Source organism: Cydia strobilella, chromosome Z (genome assembly GCF_947568885.1).
Source record: "Cydia strobilella chromosome Z, ilCydStro3.1, whole genome shotgun sequence".
Classification (NCBI taxonomy): domain Eukaryota; kingdom Metazoa; phylum Arthropoda; class Insecta; order Lepidoptera; family Tortricidae; genus Cydia; species Cydia strobilella.
This window is the reverse complement of record NC_086068.1, coordinates 11,341,800-11,356,983: the sequence shown is the minus strand read 5'-3', so window position 1 is coordinate 11,356,983 and position 15,184 is coordinate 11,341,800. Positions and strand designations below refer to the sequence as shown.

General features: G+C 37.9%; 2 protein-coding genes across 3 annotated transcripts in view; one reads left to right on the top strand and one right to left on the bottom strand.

Moving 5' to 3' along the window:
- Nucleotides 1-5,417, top strand: part of LOC134754381 (retinaldehyde-binding protein 1) — a 55,396-nt gene extending 49,979 nt beyond the window's left edge. Inside the window, exons 5-8 of one of the 2 annotated variants that reach the window (XR_010128887.1) lie at nt 1,440-1,633; nt 2,915-3,031; nt 3,826-5,209; nt 5,333-5,417. Coding sequence is in view for 1 of the 2 variants with exons in the window: in XM_063690684.1 (XP_063546754.1) it covers nt 1,440-1,633; nt 2,915-3,031; nt 3,826-4,077 (563 nt within the window). In the remaining variant the exon portion in view is untranslated. Of the gene's footprint in view, nt 1-1,439; nt 1,634-2,914; nt 3,032-3,825 lie in introns of both variants that reach the window. The other variant, XM_063690684.1, reaches the window with a different exon arrangement.
- LOC134754416 (triosephosphate isomerase) overlaps nt 1-15,184 on the bottom strand; it is a 279,469-nt gene that overhangs the window by 256,425 nt on the left and 7,860 nt on the right. The gene's annotated exons all lie outside the window — the stretch shown is intronic.

The window sequence follows — 15,184 nt, the reverse complement described above, 5'->3', positions numbered from 1 at the left end:
TGGGTACGGAACCCTAAAAAGTACCTAATGCCGTTGACTATTGGCAGTTATAGAACGAAAAAGTAAAAAAAAATTAAGTAAGAGGCAATCCCGCTGATTTTCATACTTTAATTAACAAATTGTTTTAAAATTACTGCAGTTTCCTAAAATATGTTACTTTTCATAAATATTGCATTTTAATGTTTTTCGCTATGGATATGGATCATATATATGGATTATAAAGTAAGTTCTAAGGATAAAATCATGGCCAAACGTCTATTACTTAAATTAAACTAAGTACTTAATGATTATGCAAAAATTCCTTATCTCTTTGGTTTCCTCGTATTCGATATGAAAAGTAGATTGTTTAACTCAGGTGAAAATCTACTAGCTCCAGTTTAGCCTATTGTTACGGATCGGAAGGGTAACTACGGAACCCTACACTGAGCATGGCCCGACATGCTCTTGGCCGGTTGTTATTAAATGTATAATTGAATAACCAGCCTTGTCGATGATGTATAACATGCCTGTATAAACATATGAGAATAGATTATCTTTTTTTTTGGCATGCCCCTAGTACTGCTTTTCACATCTACTTCTCCTCTTCTTCCTACCCTTATCCCACGTTATGTGGGGTCGTCACAACATGTTTTTCTCTTCCATTCTCCTCTATCTTTCGCATCTACACACACACACACACCCCACACACACACAATCTACTTATGAGGAATTTAATATGTTTCAAAGTATATTGTTTTAGGCAAAAAAGTGCAACTGATTCTTCCTGGCAGGGAAGAAAAGTGCCACTTTGATCCCTCCTAGCAGGGACGGAAAAGCCCTTTAGGTTTACGTCACGTAGTCAATATCCTCTAGAGGGAAATGTCCGAAGTTTATTCAAGTATGGCGGCCAGGGTTTAGCGCTTCTGAGTTCACAGGTAGCAGCACTGAAGCAAATTTTTGTTTTTATTTAACTTTCTGTTTGCAAAAAATTATTTAAAATCATATGTTTGAGTTACTACTTGACAACTAGAGGGGGGAGGGGGTTCTTGGCATATACTGCTTACCTACCTAAAAATTGGTCACGTAGTATGGATATGTTCCCTTAATTTGAATTGTTATTTAATTATGTAAATGTTTGACTATCTGAATTTTAATACTTCTCATGTAAATATTTCTACATACGTCGATGCATGCTGGCAGAACATGCTGACCAACATTGTACCATATTCTTGAAAATGTTAAAGGTAGCCTATTGTGACGAACGGGTAACTACGGAACCCTACCCTGAGCATGCTGGCCAATAAAATGCATGCGTGCTTCCGATTTCTAAAACTAGCGCCCTATTAGGTTCATTTCAGTGCCGGCGCTTGATGCCGTCGCAATTCTTGCACCGCCCTAAGGCTGCCGCTTGACTCCACTATACCTACTACCATGAAACTTATATATAATTTTATCAATAGATAAATTGAACGCAAGCAAGTTCACGTGCTGGGACATGTGCCGAGCGCACGCGCTGGTGTACGAGACGTGCCTGGAGGAGCCGGGTGACCAGGTGTGCGGGTTCACGCACGTCGGCGACTGCGCTGGCACCAGCGCCGCGCACGTCACCGCCTGGAACCCGATGGACTTCGCGCGCCTCATCAAGTGGGGAGAGGTGAGTCCGCGTGCTGTTCGAGTGTCTGAGGACGCAAGACCGGGTAGCGGAGACTGCTTACAAATCAATATTTTATTTATTTATTTTAGAACATGTACCTATGTTAGCCTTATTATGCGATTTTTTAAATTAACAACGCATACCCCCTAAATATAAGGATACTACCCCAAAACACCCTGAAAAGGAATTTCAGGGCATTTTTGAAACCGGAACCCGTTCCGTCTTGCACTGAAATTCCCATACAAATTAAATAACTACTAGGTACTATGGAGAAATTTGGTCAGTCAGTATTAGGTGGGGTAAGAGAAACTGGGGCATTTGCGGGGAAATTAAACAGTTTTAGATGCTTAAAAATATTAAGAACTAAATGAAATGATAATTTTAAAAATAAACATAATGTATAAATAGCATTAAACCTCCTAAATAGGTTAATTTTAATTAATCGTTCAAGACTTTCATGCGATTCTCCCATAGAAAAAAATGATCAATTTATTTTTCTTTTTTTTCATATCAGCCTTGCCATAATGCCATTAAAGGTCAGGTGGGGTAAGAGAAACATACTTTATTTTGCTTGGGGTAAGAGAAACCGTTATAAGGAAAGTCCTGCGTATTAAGTATGTTTAAGTACACATTACACAGTGTTACATTATGTTTATTTTTTAAATTATTATTTAATTTAGTTTTTAATATTTTTAAGCAACTGTTTAATTTCCCGTTATTAATTTCTGAAAATCGTAAAATATCCAACTCCAGCTCTAGTAGGTACGGCGTGTCCGCCCTGTTCCATTGCCAAGAAATATGAAGCGCGACTGTTTGAGGTGAAATTTGCGTTGATGTGAATAGAACGCCTGTGCATTTCATAACAACAAAACTTCTGAAGTGAATCAACTGGGTTCAAGGTTTAGGCAAAGCCCTGCCTAACTTATAATTGATAGGTAAAACTTCTTCAACCTGAGATTGAGGCGTCATTGTTTGACGGTTTTATCCTGGGTCACAGGAACTAAGCTCAAGTTTACGTGAATGCATTTATGCATTAACAATTTATTCGCACCTGTACTACTTTGAAATTAAAGCTCATTTAGACGGTGCGAGAACTCACATGCGGGATTCGTTACATTGCCAACTACTGAGCTACAGGCGCTACAACCAATGCAATCGACCAATCAAATACCGCAATGTAACGAACTCGCATGCGAATTCAAGTTAGCCGAATTAATACAGTGTTTGAAATTCTAAAAACTTTTATTGGTGCCCTAACAAATGTTTGTTTGTGGTTTCCAGCAATCTTTACCGATGCGACATAAAGAATGCCATTTGATAAATCTCCCGGCGACCGTGCGATACATCATTGACTTTGCAGTCAGCAGGGTTCCTCCCAAAATGGCGGAAAGACTAAAAGTAAGTATCTGGGTGAATCAACTATTTCTTGGTTGGTACAAGAACTCTTATTGTACCACGTTATATTATCGTGCTTTGTATATTCCGTTTTTTTATTCCGTAGACTAAAATGACATTTCATGTGGTACTAAGAAATGTCATGTCTTACACGTAAAACGTCATTTTAGTCTACGGAATAAAAAAGATGGTCCATTGTGGCAAGGCCTTATAACTAGGTACCACAAGAATGCATGTTTGGTTAATTTAAATGCCGTAAAACCAGGATTTAAAGAGTGACCCAAGCGACCGTGACCATGGCAATTAGTGACAAGAAAAAATTAATTCACCAACCCCACCTATGCCACATCAGTCTATACAACAATACAGACATTCGACGAAGACGTCTCGACAGCGCAATCGTGCGGGGTGCGAGGGTTGTACCACGCGCATCCGAGCTCGTCAAAGGCGTCGGTCCACTGTATACTTTTTACACTGTGCCTATGAGATGTCAATTATAGTTTTTAACAAAGGGATTCATTAAAATAAACAGTACGGTCTATTTATAACAACAAACTAGAGTCAGACCAAACTAACTCCGCATGCCATTTGCAACCACGAAGTCGACGATTTGCAATGACAAAGTGTGGCCATGTCCTCATTAATGTCAAATTACTATGAAATTATGCCGTTTATAAGGACACTCCTCCTTGGTTCTATAGTATATTTGACTGTATTTAAAATAAATTATTTTACACCATGCATGACACAATTTATATTTTAAAACCCGTATAAAACTACATGAAATGTATTTACAGATCCATCATAATCTGAAATCCTTGCACAAACATATCGATACGGCGTGCCTGCCTGCAAGCTTCGGGGGCACCATACAGACGCAGGACATGATTGAGTACACCAAAATACTGCTAAGCGAGCAGAGAATGAAGTTGCTCTCTCTGGACAACATGGAGATACTCAGCTCACGGGGCATCATCACCTCTCGGAGTAAGACCACGCCTAACGCTGACGCCGTCGAAGGCAGCTTTCGAAAACTAGAAATTGATTAAATCCTTTATTTAAGCGCCACTTGAACCATTCCACTAACCCGGGTTAACCGGTTAATCCTGGAGTTACCATGGTTACCAGTACAATTTGACACTGGGTTAACGCTTTAACCGCTTAACCCCGGGTTAATGGGATGGTGCAAGTGGGCCTTAGTGTATCTTTATTATAAGTCTGATGCCTTGTGTTACCGTTTGATGATTGGACTTTTTATTAGTAGGTACTGTAATCAATTTACAGCATATAACATACCTAATGGGTCAGTTTGTGGACGAGTCTGAATACTGAATAAAATTAAGTAATTTACATTGAGATGAATTGGTCAAGAATATAAACATTTTCACATCACCTATACGAAAAAGGGCTTTTTCATCCCTGCTAGGAGGGATCAAAGTGCCACTTTTCTGTTCTAGGACATTATTTTTTTGCATAATGAAAATGAAAAAAAAAAGCAAATGATTTCCTCGTCATAGGTGATCTGATGTGAAAAGCGGTATATGTCTCATGGTAGCAAAATTATTTCCACCTTGAGCTTTAACACTTGAATGTCTCACTACACTTGGGATTCTATTATAGAATCCTTGGCTTCGTTTAGGATTTAATGTACGCCCTAGCCGTAAATATGTAAGTTTGCTCCCTTGTGACACAATCTACTATTTTCTTAGTATATATTCTTTGACCATTTCAATCGGAAAGCTACTTACCGTCATGCACATACACACGACACGACAATTAAAACATTATAATTTAGTTATGAAAACCAGAAAAAAAATCAATAGACATATTAGACACAAACTACTCATTTTGTAGGTACTAATTATAAGTAACCATGTAGATACTTTTAGATGCAGAACTTCATCTAGTAAATCTAGTAGTTTCTTGGAATAAGATCAGAGATCAGTGTTCAACAAAGCAATATAACGGGAAATAGCCAGAGTCGTTATTAAATTATTTTTGAAAGAAGTGTTTTTCGGAATTTAAAAGAGGGAATCGGTAACTATAAAACTACTTCACTGACAAACAATACAAAAGGTAATACGACTCACATCCCGTTCGATATAAGTCTAGTGAAACTAACCGTGCTTACTTCACGGTGGTCCATTTTCCCTATTTCGACAGCTTGTCAATATTGCAGATGTCATACATAGGGCCACTTGCACCATCCTACTAACCCGGGGTCAACTCAGTGTCAAATTGTACTGGTAACCATGGTAACTCCAGGTTTAACCGGTTAACCCCGGGTTAGTGAAATGGTGCAAGTGGCGCTTAGAATAAGGACCTAGGATTAATTATAATTATGACAAGGTAATGTAGCGGTTATTGAATAAAACGCATTTTTTATAAACATTTTTTTATTCATTGTCTACAAATAAACATTAACTAATTATTAAATTAATTTTTAACAAGCAGAAACGTCTGCGAACGATGCTATTAAGCTTAGAATAAATTTAAAAGTGGAAAAATAATAAATTAACTAATTATTGTTACCACTTACCAGATTTAAAAATTAAAAGGTTCTAATCGTCCGGACCATGTCAAACTCAAAGTGAGTATTTTTTTAAGCTCAGCCGGGCTAGCACATGATTGGCGCGAGAGAGACTACCCGTCCCCCTTTAATTCATACAGTTAGTAAAAGTCGGGTAGTCTATCTCGCGGCGAGATACTGTCGCGCCAATCATGTGCTCGGCCTACAGAGCTCACATTAAATCACCATTAATTGTTTTTTTATTAGAATTTTATATTATTTATTATTTACAGTAGGTACATCTTGTTCTCCATTACGATACCCTCTGCTATAATAAGCACATTACTTAACTACGTAGAAAATTTAAAGGGCCATATGTAATGTACTGTAAATAAACGTTGTATGATACACGTGCGAATAGGTAATTCGCAACTCGTGTCGATTTAAAACACTCCCTTCGCTCCGTGTTTTAATTTATTACCACTCGTTGCAAATTTCCTACTTTCCGCACTTGTATCGTAAATAACTATTTTGTGGCGTCGGGTTTAGTTGGTTAGGTTTTGTCTCGTTGTAGAACTACACGTTACAATTTCAAATGCTGTAAGTATGCAATGCTAAATGTTATAATTATAACAGCTTTATCCAAAAACGCCTCTCAGACTAAGAAAATGGAGAAGGTCGTCAATCAGGGCGTCTTTGGTACCTATCCTATGTGTCCTATAAGTGTCAGCAAGTTGGTCGTTTATTCACATCCCATTGTCTCACATATTACAATTTCCTACTCTCTGCATGCCTACTTGTCTTATATTATTATACTAATATTTTTCTATAACTTTAATATAGATCTCCATTTCATATTCGCGCTTGAAGCTTATCTAATAAAATGTGGATATACCACTGGTCACGTTCGTGCTATCGCAATAATTTAATCGATAACAAATAAAATACAAACCAAATTAATGGTTATTAAAGTTAACAACAAAAATTACCTACTAAATAAATTAAATTGCCTACTTATTGTATTGGTAAACCATAAGTGCGATCCTATCCGGACATCGCCAAGACCAAGTACCAAGATTGCGTCTCCAAAATATTCATATTAGTTAAATATAACGCGTCTGATTTGTATATATATTTAATACGTTGTCACGATTGCTATTTATATGGCAATTTTTTGACATACGCATACGAAAGATTAATTTAAGGCCCCTGTAAACAAAAAGTTGAATATGCTTGCTTTTAAATATTATGTCACTAAACGTACCTTCCTGCAATTACTATTTACATTTACAAAGTATTCAAGTTCATATTAACCAACAACAGGTGCAGATACTTAATGGTGCTTAGCGGGACGCGATTCGACAATAATGTATCGACTTAATCAAAAAGAAACATTTATGACAATATGTTGTTTACATGTAAGACCGGCCGCGTGGTCACACGTGAACCTTGATTCTACATTTTACTTTGTAACACGCGGAATCTTCCAGAGTGCATTTAGTTCTACATATATCAATGCTGACAGAGATAGGAGTAGATATATGTGTCTGACCTTGCGACCCTTTCGTCTAACGCGCGATAGCAAACATCAATGTAGGTATCATCAAATCTATAACTTGACCGAATCAATAGTAGGATGATAAAATCTAGTCAATTAAGTAGATTTCTGCTAAATATCATTAGTTTTTGCAATATGTGAAAAAAGTTCTTATATAAAACGATAATAAACCGATTTCTCGTTCCTTTTCTTAAGTTCTCGTCAAAAAAACTCGAATACTACCTGAAAGTTTCCCTAAAAAAAGAATCCTAGTCCCGTTATTAAACCCGTTATTGTGTGCTGATGCTGATATGGGTTTGCGCACAATAAGGATGACCTATAATTACCTATATACATTTAACCCCTTTATTTGGTTGTTCTATTTCAACAATAAATCCTACATTTTATTATCACACATACCTGGTTAATACTCGTACATAGCTGTTATCAGTAATCTTCTTAACTCAAATATTACAAATCGAATGATAATAATGATACAATAATTGTAATTCCTGCATAAATTTCACCATTTTCACTGAACACTATAAGAAGTCACAATAAACGTTTTCGCACTGCTTCAGTGGGATCTGAAATAAATAAAAACACTAAAATTGTGACTAAACTCCAATCAATAACTTCTGACATACCATATACATGTATAAATATACATGTATGTAGGTAGAGGCTTAAGTAATTCAACGTTGTTGCTGGCTGTAAAGTGGTGCATTTCCCTCCACTACCCTCCTCATATTCCCATAAAATAAGACTATTAGGGTTCCGTACCTCAAAAGGAAAAACGGAACCTTTATAGGATCACTCATCCGTCTGTCTGTCTGTCTGTCCGTCTGTCACAGCCTATTTTCTCCGAAACTACTGGACCAATTAAGTTGAAATTTGTTACACATATGTAAGTTTGTAACTCAAAGACGGACATGTAACGTAAACAAATGAATTTTAAACACTGGGGCCACTTTTGGGGGGGTAAATGAGAAAATCAAAAAATCAAGTTATTCAAACTATATCGTGTTACATATCAAATGAAAGAGCTCATTGTGAGAATCTCAAATATATTTCTTTTATAATTTTAGGATAAACAGTTTAGAAGTTATTCAAGAAAATAGGCAAAAAATGACCGTTCCCCCCCCCCTTTATCTCCGAAACTACAGGGTCAAAAATTACGAAAAAAATACACAAAATAGATCTTTACCTATAGATCACAGGAAAACCTATTAGAAATGTGCAGTCAAGCATGAGTCGGACTTAATTACTTAGTTTTTGATCCGACCGCTACGGGTTTTTTAAAGATATTTCACTCACGTTTCACATAAAAAATACATTGTTTAAATTGTGTAATGTACGGAACCCTTGGAACGCGAGTCCGACTCGCACTTGGCCGGTTTTTTTTTCTGTGGGACCCGGAGCCTTATTTTGATTGTAACAACGTTATCATGATATGATCTGTCAGCTGTCACCAGCGACATTTCGTGTTGAAGGAATGAATAAGCCTCCCAATCTAAACAGCAGACAGGTGCGTTAGTAATTTCAATAAAAGCCCGTGTTTATAATTTATATAGTAGTAAAACTCCAATGATGTTATATCGATCCCAACAAAAAATAAATATGAAATGAGTGCAAAGTTCAATGTTATGAATATGTGACGTTGTTGACTCGCCGACAAAAGAAGATCTATATGGGTAACACATAAGTTTTGTGCTGTGTAGAAAATCCTGAAATTATAAAGGATTGGACTTGGCTAGTTTTTACCAACAAACAAAATGTTTGAAAAGTAACATAGACAATAGCCTATACGTAAAAACTAGCCAAGACAAATACTTTATAATTTCAGGATTTTCTATACAGCACAGAACTTGGCTCTGACTCGCCACATACTAAATTCTTAATATTAAACTTGGCTCTCATTTCACTTTTTTTTGGTGGGATATCATTATTTATTGTACAGAAATTACCAGTATTCATATTCATATACTTTATTGTGATCATGTTCATTACAGAGGATGGTACTTATAAAACATTACCCCGTTAGGGCACTGCAACAATCTTAATACTAGGTACTTAACTATTTACAATATGTATGACAAAGATTATTAATTGATTACCCATCGGAAATTAACAATTTGATGAAACATACTTTTTATTAACATTTGAGTAATTTGGGACTTGGGCGACATGAACAAAAGTCGTTATGACATTCGACAATTTTAAGAAGAAAACAATTTGACATTTAGGCAGTTTGGGACTTTGTTTTTTTTTTTTTTAATTTAGGGCAAATAATAGTTATTTGTTTTACAAGGGGGCAAAGTCGTTGTTTAAATTGAACCACGAGCGTAGCGAGTGATTAAAAATGGAATCTTGAGCGTTGCGAGGGTTTCAAGGCACGAGGGTTGTACAAAATTTGCCACCGAGTGAAACACAAAATTTTTCACCACACCAACTCAAGGAAAATACTAACTGTAAAACATCAAACAAAATGAAAGTAAATCGATTCAACTGAATGTTATTAAAATATTTATCTTTCAAAATCATCATTTAAAAGTCAATTCTACCAGCAAACATAGAAAATAACTCAAAATTTGCATTTGATTACATTGCCTCACATGTGAATAAAATGCAACTTTCTTATCAAGTTATCAGTTCTTGAACAATCAAGAGAGCCTTTACCGGCTGGCGTGGTGAAGAGAAAATGGCATTATGATTTCTAATATTTAGGTGCAATTTCCAAAGCAAACAAAGCTTTGCCCCTTGTATTCGCTTACGATTTGTATGACTATGAGTGTCACTTTGCCTGTTTATAGTTGCGTCACAGATGTAGGGAGGAACTCGCTAACGCTAATGGCATTAGCGAGTAGTTAAGTAGTTAAGCGTTAGTTAGTTCCCGAGCTAACGCTGGAAGCTAAGCGAGCTAAGACATCATTAGTCATGTCATTAGTAAAAGAGATACACGACAAGATTAATTTACTTGATTATTTTACAACTAAACCAAGTTTGGTACCAAGCCGATATAATTTAACTGTTTCATACATTTCGGCCGTGTGGTGGCCCGCTTAAAAACAACCCACTCCGAGCTTATCCATGGATGTCGTAAAAGTCGAGTAAAAGATAAAAATGTCAGTCATCTAAGTCAATTAAGGATCCCCAAGGAGAGTTGACGTTAGGCAGGCGGCTGGTTTTAAAAACTCAATGCCAAATTATTTTAGCATCCTGGATGGATATCGGATTAAATGAGATTATAGCGATAGGGCTAGGGCGTACCCCTCGGGCGACGCGCAGGAGCAGCACCCGGCTTTTGTAGGAAATGGACAAAGTATGAGTATGAGAGATTGAAGTAGGTATGCCAGCTGGAATATAGGGATAGGGACTATCACTGGGAAGGGAGGAGAGATAGCAGATGTGATAAAAACGCAAAGTAAAAGTTGTAGCAAAGCTTTTCGCGTCCCTTTACCATCTCACCATGCTCCTGGATCTATTCACTCTTTATAAAAATAAATATAGTCAGTATAGTCAGTTGTTACACTCTACCTCTCACGTCGAATGACATGACATTTCCTACGTGTCCCTTTTGGTTAGGTTTACTTAAAGAAATATTAATGTTATCACCGTATTTTTTTATTTAAATGTCACCTTTCTAGATAAGTTATTGTGTTGTTAGGTTTAGGTATAGTAAATTTTAATGTAATGTTAAAAAAAAACTACACAGGTACAAAGTGAAACACATTTTTTTTCACTACACCAACGCTCGTAAAATACCATCCGCACTTTACTATGAAACTTTCCACACAACAAAATTTAGCAAACTTTTTAACGATGACAAACAGTCTGATGCAACCGACCCTTACTATAGAACATTACAAATCAAATCCAAATGAACGTTATTTAATACCTATAATTGAAAAACATCATTTAAAAGTCAATTCTACTCGCCGACATCAGAAATCAACTGAAAATTTGCATCAAATTACGTCTCCACTCTTGTGGATAAAATGCAACTTTCTCTTTTTTGAAACATAGACGGTCTTTCCGAGCTTGTGTGGTGAAATAGCTATTTGTTATACAAGGGTGCAAAGTTGTATTTTACCCGCGAGTGTGGAATTGAAACACGAGCAAGCGAAAGGATTCTATAGTTGAACCACGAGCGAAGCGAGTGGTTCTAAAAGAGAATCCTGAGCGTAGCGAGTGTTTTAACATACGAGAAGTAAAATACATTTGCACCCGTGTGTAACACAAAACTTTTCCCCTCACTTTAGCGAGGAAAGTGCAACATCCACAGGCGTTAGATCATCTTCATCAACTGGAATCACTCATTTTTTTACGATATTATAACAAAAAACTCTCGAAATTCTGTACTTTTACGTGAGAAGTTTTAAAGCAAAGTTTTTGTTGTCTATGTTGACATTTCTGACGTATGAAATGTCAACGATGCGTTTTGAAATTGCATCGACTTAACTTGTGCGTTCAGAATTATATTTAACATAATTATTAAAAAACAAACGTTTATTATGGAATTTTAAGGTTTATGACTTAAGATCATTAAATAAAGCTAAATCTGGTATTTTTTATTAGATTTTCAAATCATTTATCTAATGATAATTAATATCGAACGAACCTTTATTATGAGCGTTTTACGTTTTGTTATCTGTCAAGCTACTTAAACACGCTCCATCCAAGGTCAAATTACTTTCCCCACTAGTGGATAAAATGCGTTTTTCCCCGCTTGTTTTAAAGGATAAAAGACGGCTTTCCGAGCTAGTGAGGGGAAAATAAAATTGTATCATAGTAAGTTTAAAATTCACAGAGGTCGTTATTCATTAGGTATAATATGAGGTTTTCTCAGACTAACCTATCTGTTTATTTCTACTCTTACTCAAATCATTCCCGCTCCAATAACCCCGATGTAAAGAAATTATAAAAACTCATAGAGAACAATTAAGCGACAAGATATATGAAACGAAACAAAATATGTATATCTACCTACTTTTTGCTTTATTTTAACGTCGTTGGGTAAAATAATACGTAACGTACTTACTCAACTTGACAATCCCCATTGATCTCGGTTCGGTGGAAGGCCGGAGGCGTTAAAATTGAAAATTAAAAACGACTATCCTTCGAGGGCTCTTTCATAAGTCAATTCGAGTATAACGTATAACATTTACATTAGCAACATATAGTGACATGAAAAATACATGGAAATATTTATAAATCCAACAGCCAGTAATTAGCGCCAGGAGAACACAGCTCAAAGAGAAGCCGATGGTACAGAGACGCAGAATCTCGAAAAATTGCTGCTTGCTCTAGCTGTTTGAAAGATATTATTAATATCCCGGAAAGAATATTAAATATTAGTCATAAAAGAGGTCAACCAGTATAAAATTACCTGCATTTTGCGGATTTGTGCCATAGTGGTTACATCGCGTGGTGTACTCGTAGTTATAAACCTTGCTCTTCTGGTTTGGTTGTGTGCAATTCGACACTGATACTATTGCGCAAAAATTCGGAGCATCCGGGGCGCCTCAACGGGAGGAAGAATGTTTTCTAAAACAACAATAATAGGTTTGACTGACATAAAAATGGTGAATTATTATTAATTACCTACTCGTATTATTCTTTTATGAGTCAATGTGGAATAATCAGAAACTCATCATCATCATCTGTTAGCAACACTGTTTGTAAGGATCATTATTTATTAATAGCTTATATTTTGATCATTTTTACTTTTACGATTAGCTTAAAAAAGAGTATCAATTGACCCTTACTTGTCACTGGTTCCCGCCATGTTGAATTGTTATTAAAAGGCGGGTACACTGTGACAAGGGGCAGTTCGTGTACAGACGAGTTACAGTGTAGACGTCTTGGAATATTTATTGTAAATTGGTCGTTATTATGTTGGTAACGAACGAATAAAGTTAAAATATTGGTACAAGTATTAGTTTTCATCATCAACCCGGTGGTAACCTAACAATCATGTCAGCCGATAGACGTCCACTGCTGGACATAGGCCTCCCCCAAGGCTCGCCACTCCGACCGATCCTGTGCCGCTCGCATCCACCGAATTCCCGCGACCTTCACCAGGTCGTCGCTCCACCTCGTTGGAGGCCTACCGGCAGTTCGTCTTCCGCTACGCGGACGCCACTCCAGAACCTTCCGGCCCCACCGGCCATCAGTTCTGCGAGCAATGTGCCCCGCCCACTGCCACTTAAGGTTTGCAATTCTGCGAGATATGTCGGTGACCCTAGTTCTACTGCGGATATCATCATTTCTGATTCTATCACGCAGAGAAACCCCGAGCATAGCTCTCTCCATTGCCCTTTGCGTGACCTTGAGCCTTCTTATGAGGCCCATCGTTAGCGCCCACGTCTCAGATCCGTATGTCATCACTGGCAACACACACTGTTCAAAGACTTTTGACATAAGACACTGCGGCAATTTGGACGAAAAGAAGCTTCCCGAATGCTGCCCAACCGAGTCGGATTCGACGAGTGACCTCTTTCTCGAAGTTGGACCTACCTAACTGGACTGTTTGTCCCAGGTATACATAATCGTCAACAACTTCGAGCGCAGAGCCTCCGATTAATACGGGAGTTGGCACAACATGGACGTTAGACATGATCTTCGTCTTGTCCATGTTCTTTTTCAGACCAACTCGTTCAGATACTCTGCTGAGATCAGCGAGCATCGCACTGAGGTCCTCCATGGTCTCAGCCATGACTATGACTACGATATCATAGGCAAACCGAAGGTGAGTGATGTACTCGCCATTTACATTGATGCCTCGTCCTTTCCAGTCCAGAACCTTGAAGGCATCCCGAATCAGAAACTATAAGAAATTAATTAAGTTCTTAGGAACCAGGGGAGGAAATTATCTGACAATGTCACCTCTCATTATTATTTAGCAAAAAGGGACTTTTTTGTAAGTCCCGTTTTGCTAAATAATAATGAGTAAAAATCGTGAAAGTTTAAATCAGTGAATGTCACCTCTACCATCGATTTTCAAGAGATGGCAGAGACTAGTATTTTTTACGGGTGGCCTTTATAGAACTACAATATGCTGTCCCTGTGTGTCCTTAGCTAAGCATGGACGGACACAGGGTGTTAGATAGTGGGCGGCAGATAGAGAGCCTTCGACTTCAATACTAAGTCCTACGCCCATATCCGAAGGTAGAATGGTCACAAAGTTCAACTAACCCACATTCGATTTTGGTCCCCACCTTCCTCAGGCTCATAATCCTCTCGGAGAGAAATATCTAAGTAAATATTCTATATTGTGCAAGTTGCGACGCACAAACCTATAAACATAATAGGTTTACCTGAAGTTCTGTACAACGAGCAGATAAATGCCTATAAGGAGCCCAGTGAGCAGGATGAGCAGGAGCAGGACGACGACGGCCGTGGTAGCTGGCCGGCGGCGCGGCAGGCTGCTGGCAGGGAAGTATATACATTTCGACGCACAAAGCATAATTATGATAGGTTTACCTGAAGAGTTCTGTACGACGAGCAGATAAATGCCTATAAGGACCCCAGTGAGCAGGATGAGCAGGAGCAGGCCGAGGACGGCCGTGGTAGCCGGCCGGCGGCGCGGCAGGCTGCTGGCGGGGAACCGCACGAGCGGCGTGCTCTCCGACGGAACGGCGTCCCCATCGCTCACTCGGTACGAGTTGTGACGCGATTCGTGATCTGAAATAATTCAAATAAATGAATTGATTGGTTAAGATAACCTCAAAACCGAAGCAACCTTCAAAGAAATTGACCCTTTTTAGGGTTCCGTACCTCAAAAGGAAAAACGGAACCCTTATAGGATCACTCGTGCGTCTGTCTGTCTGTCACAGCCTATTTTCTCCGTAACTTCTGGACCAATTAAGTTGAAATTTGGTACACATAAGTATGTAAGTTTGTGACCTAAAGATGGACATGTAACGTAAACAAATTAATTTTAAACATGCCGGCCACTTTTGGGGGGTAAATGAAAAAATAAAAAAATAAAGTTTACACCTCAGCAGCTCGAACAAGCCTACTTCCCTGCGAAAAAACAGTCTGCAAAAAGACTTTCGTCACTCCCTGGAGGGAATTGATATTTCTAGAAGCTTTCGTCATAATGATG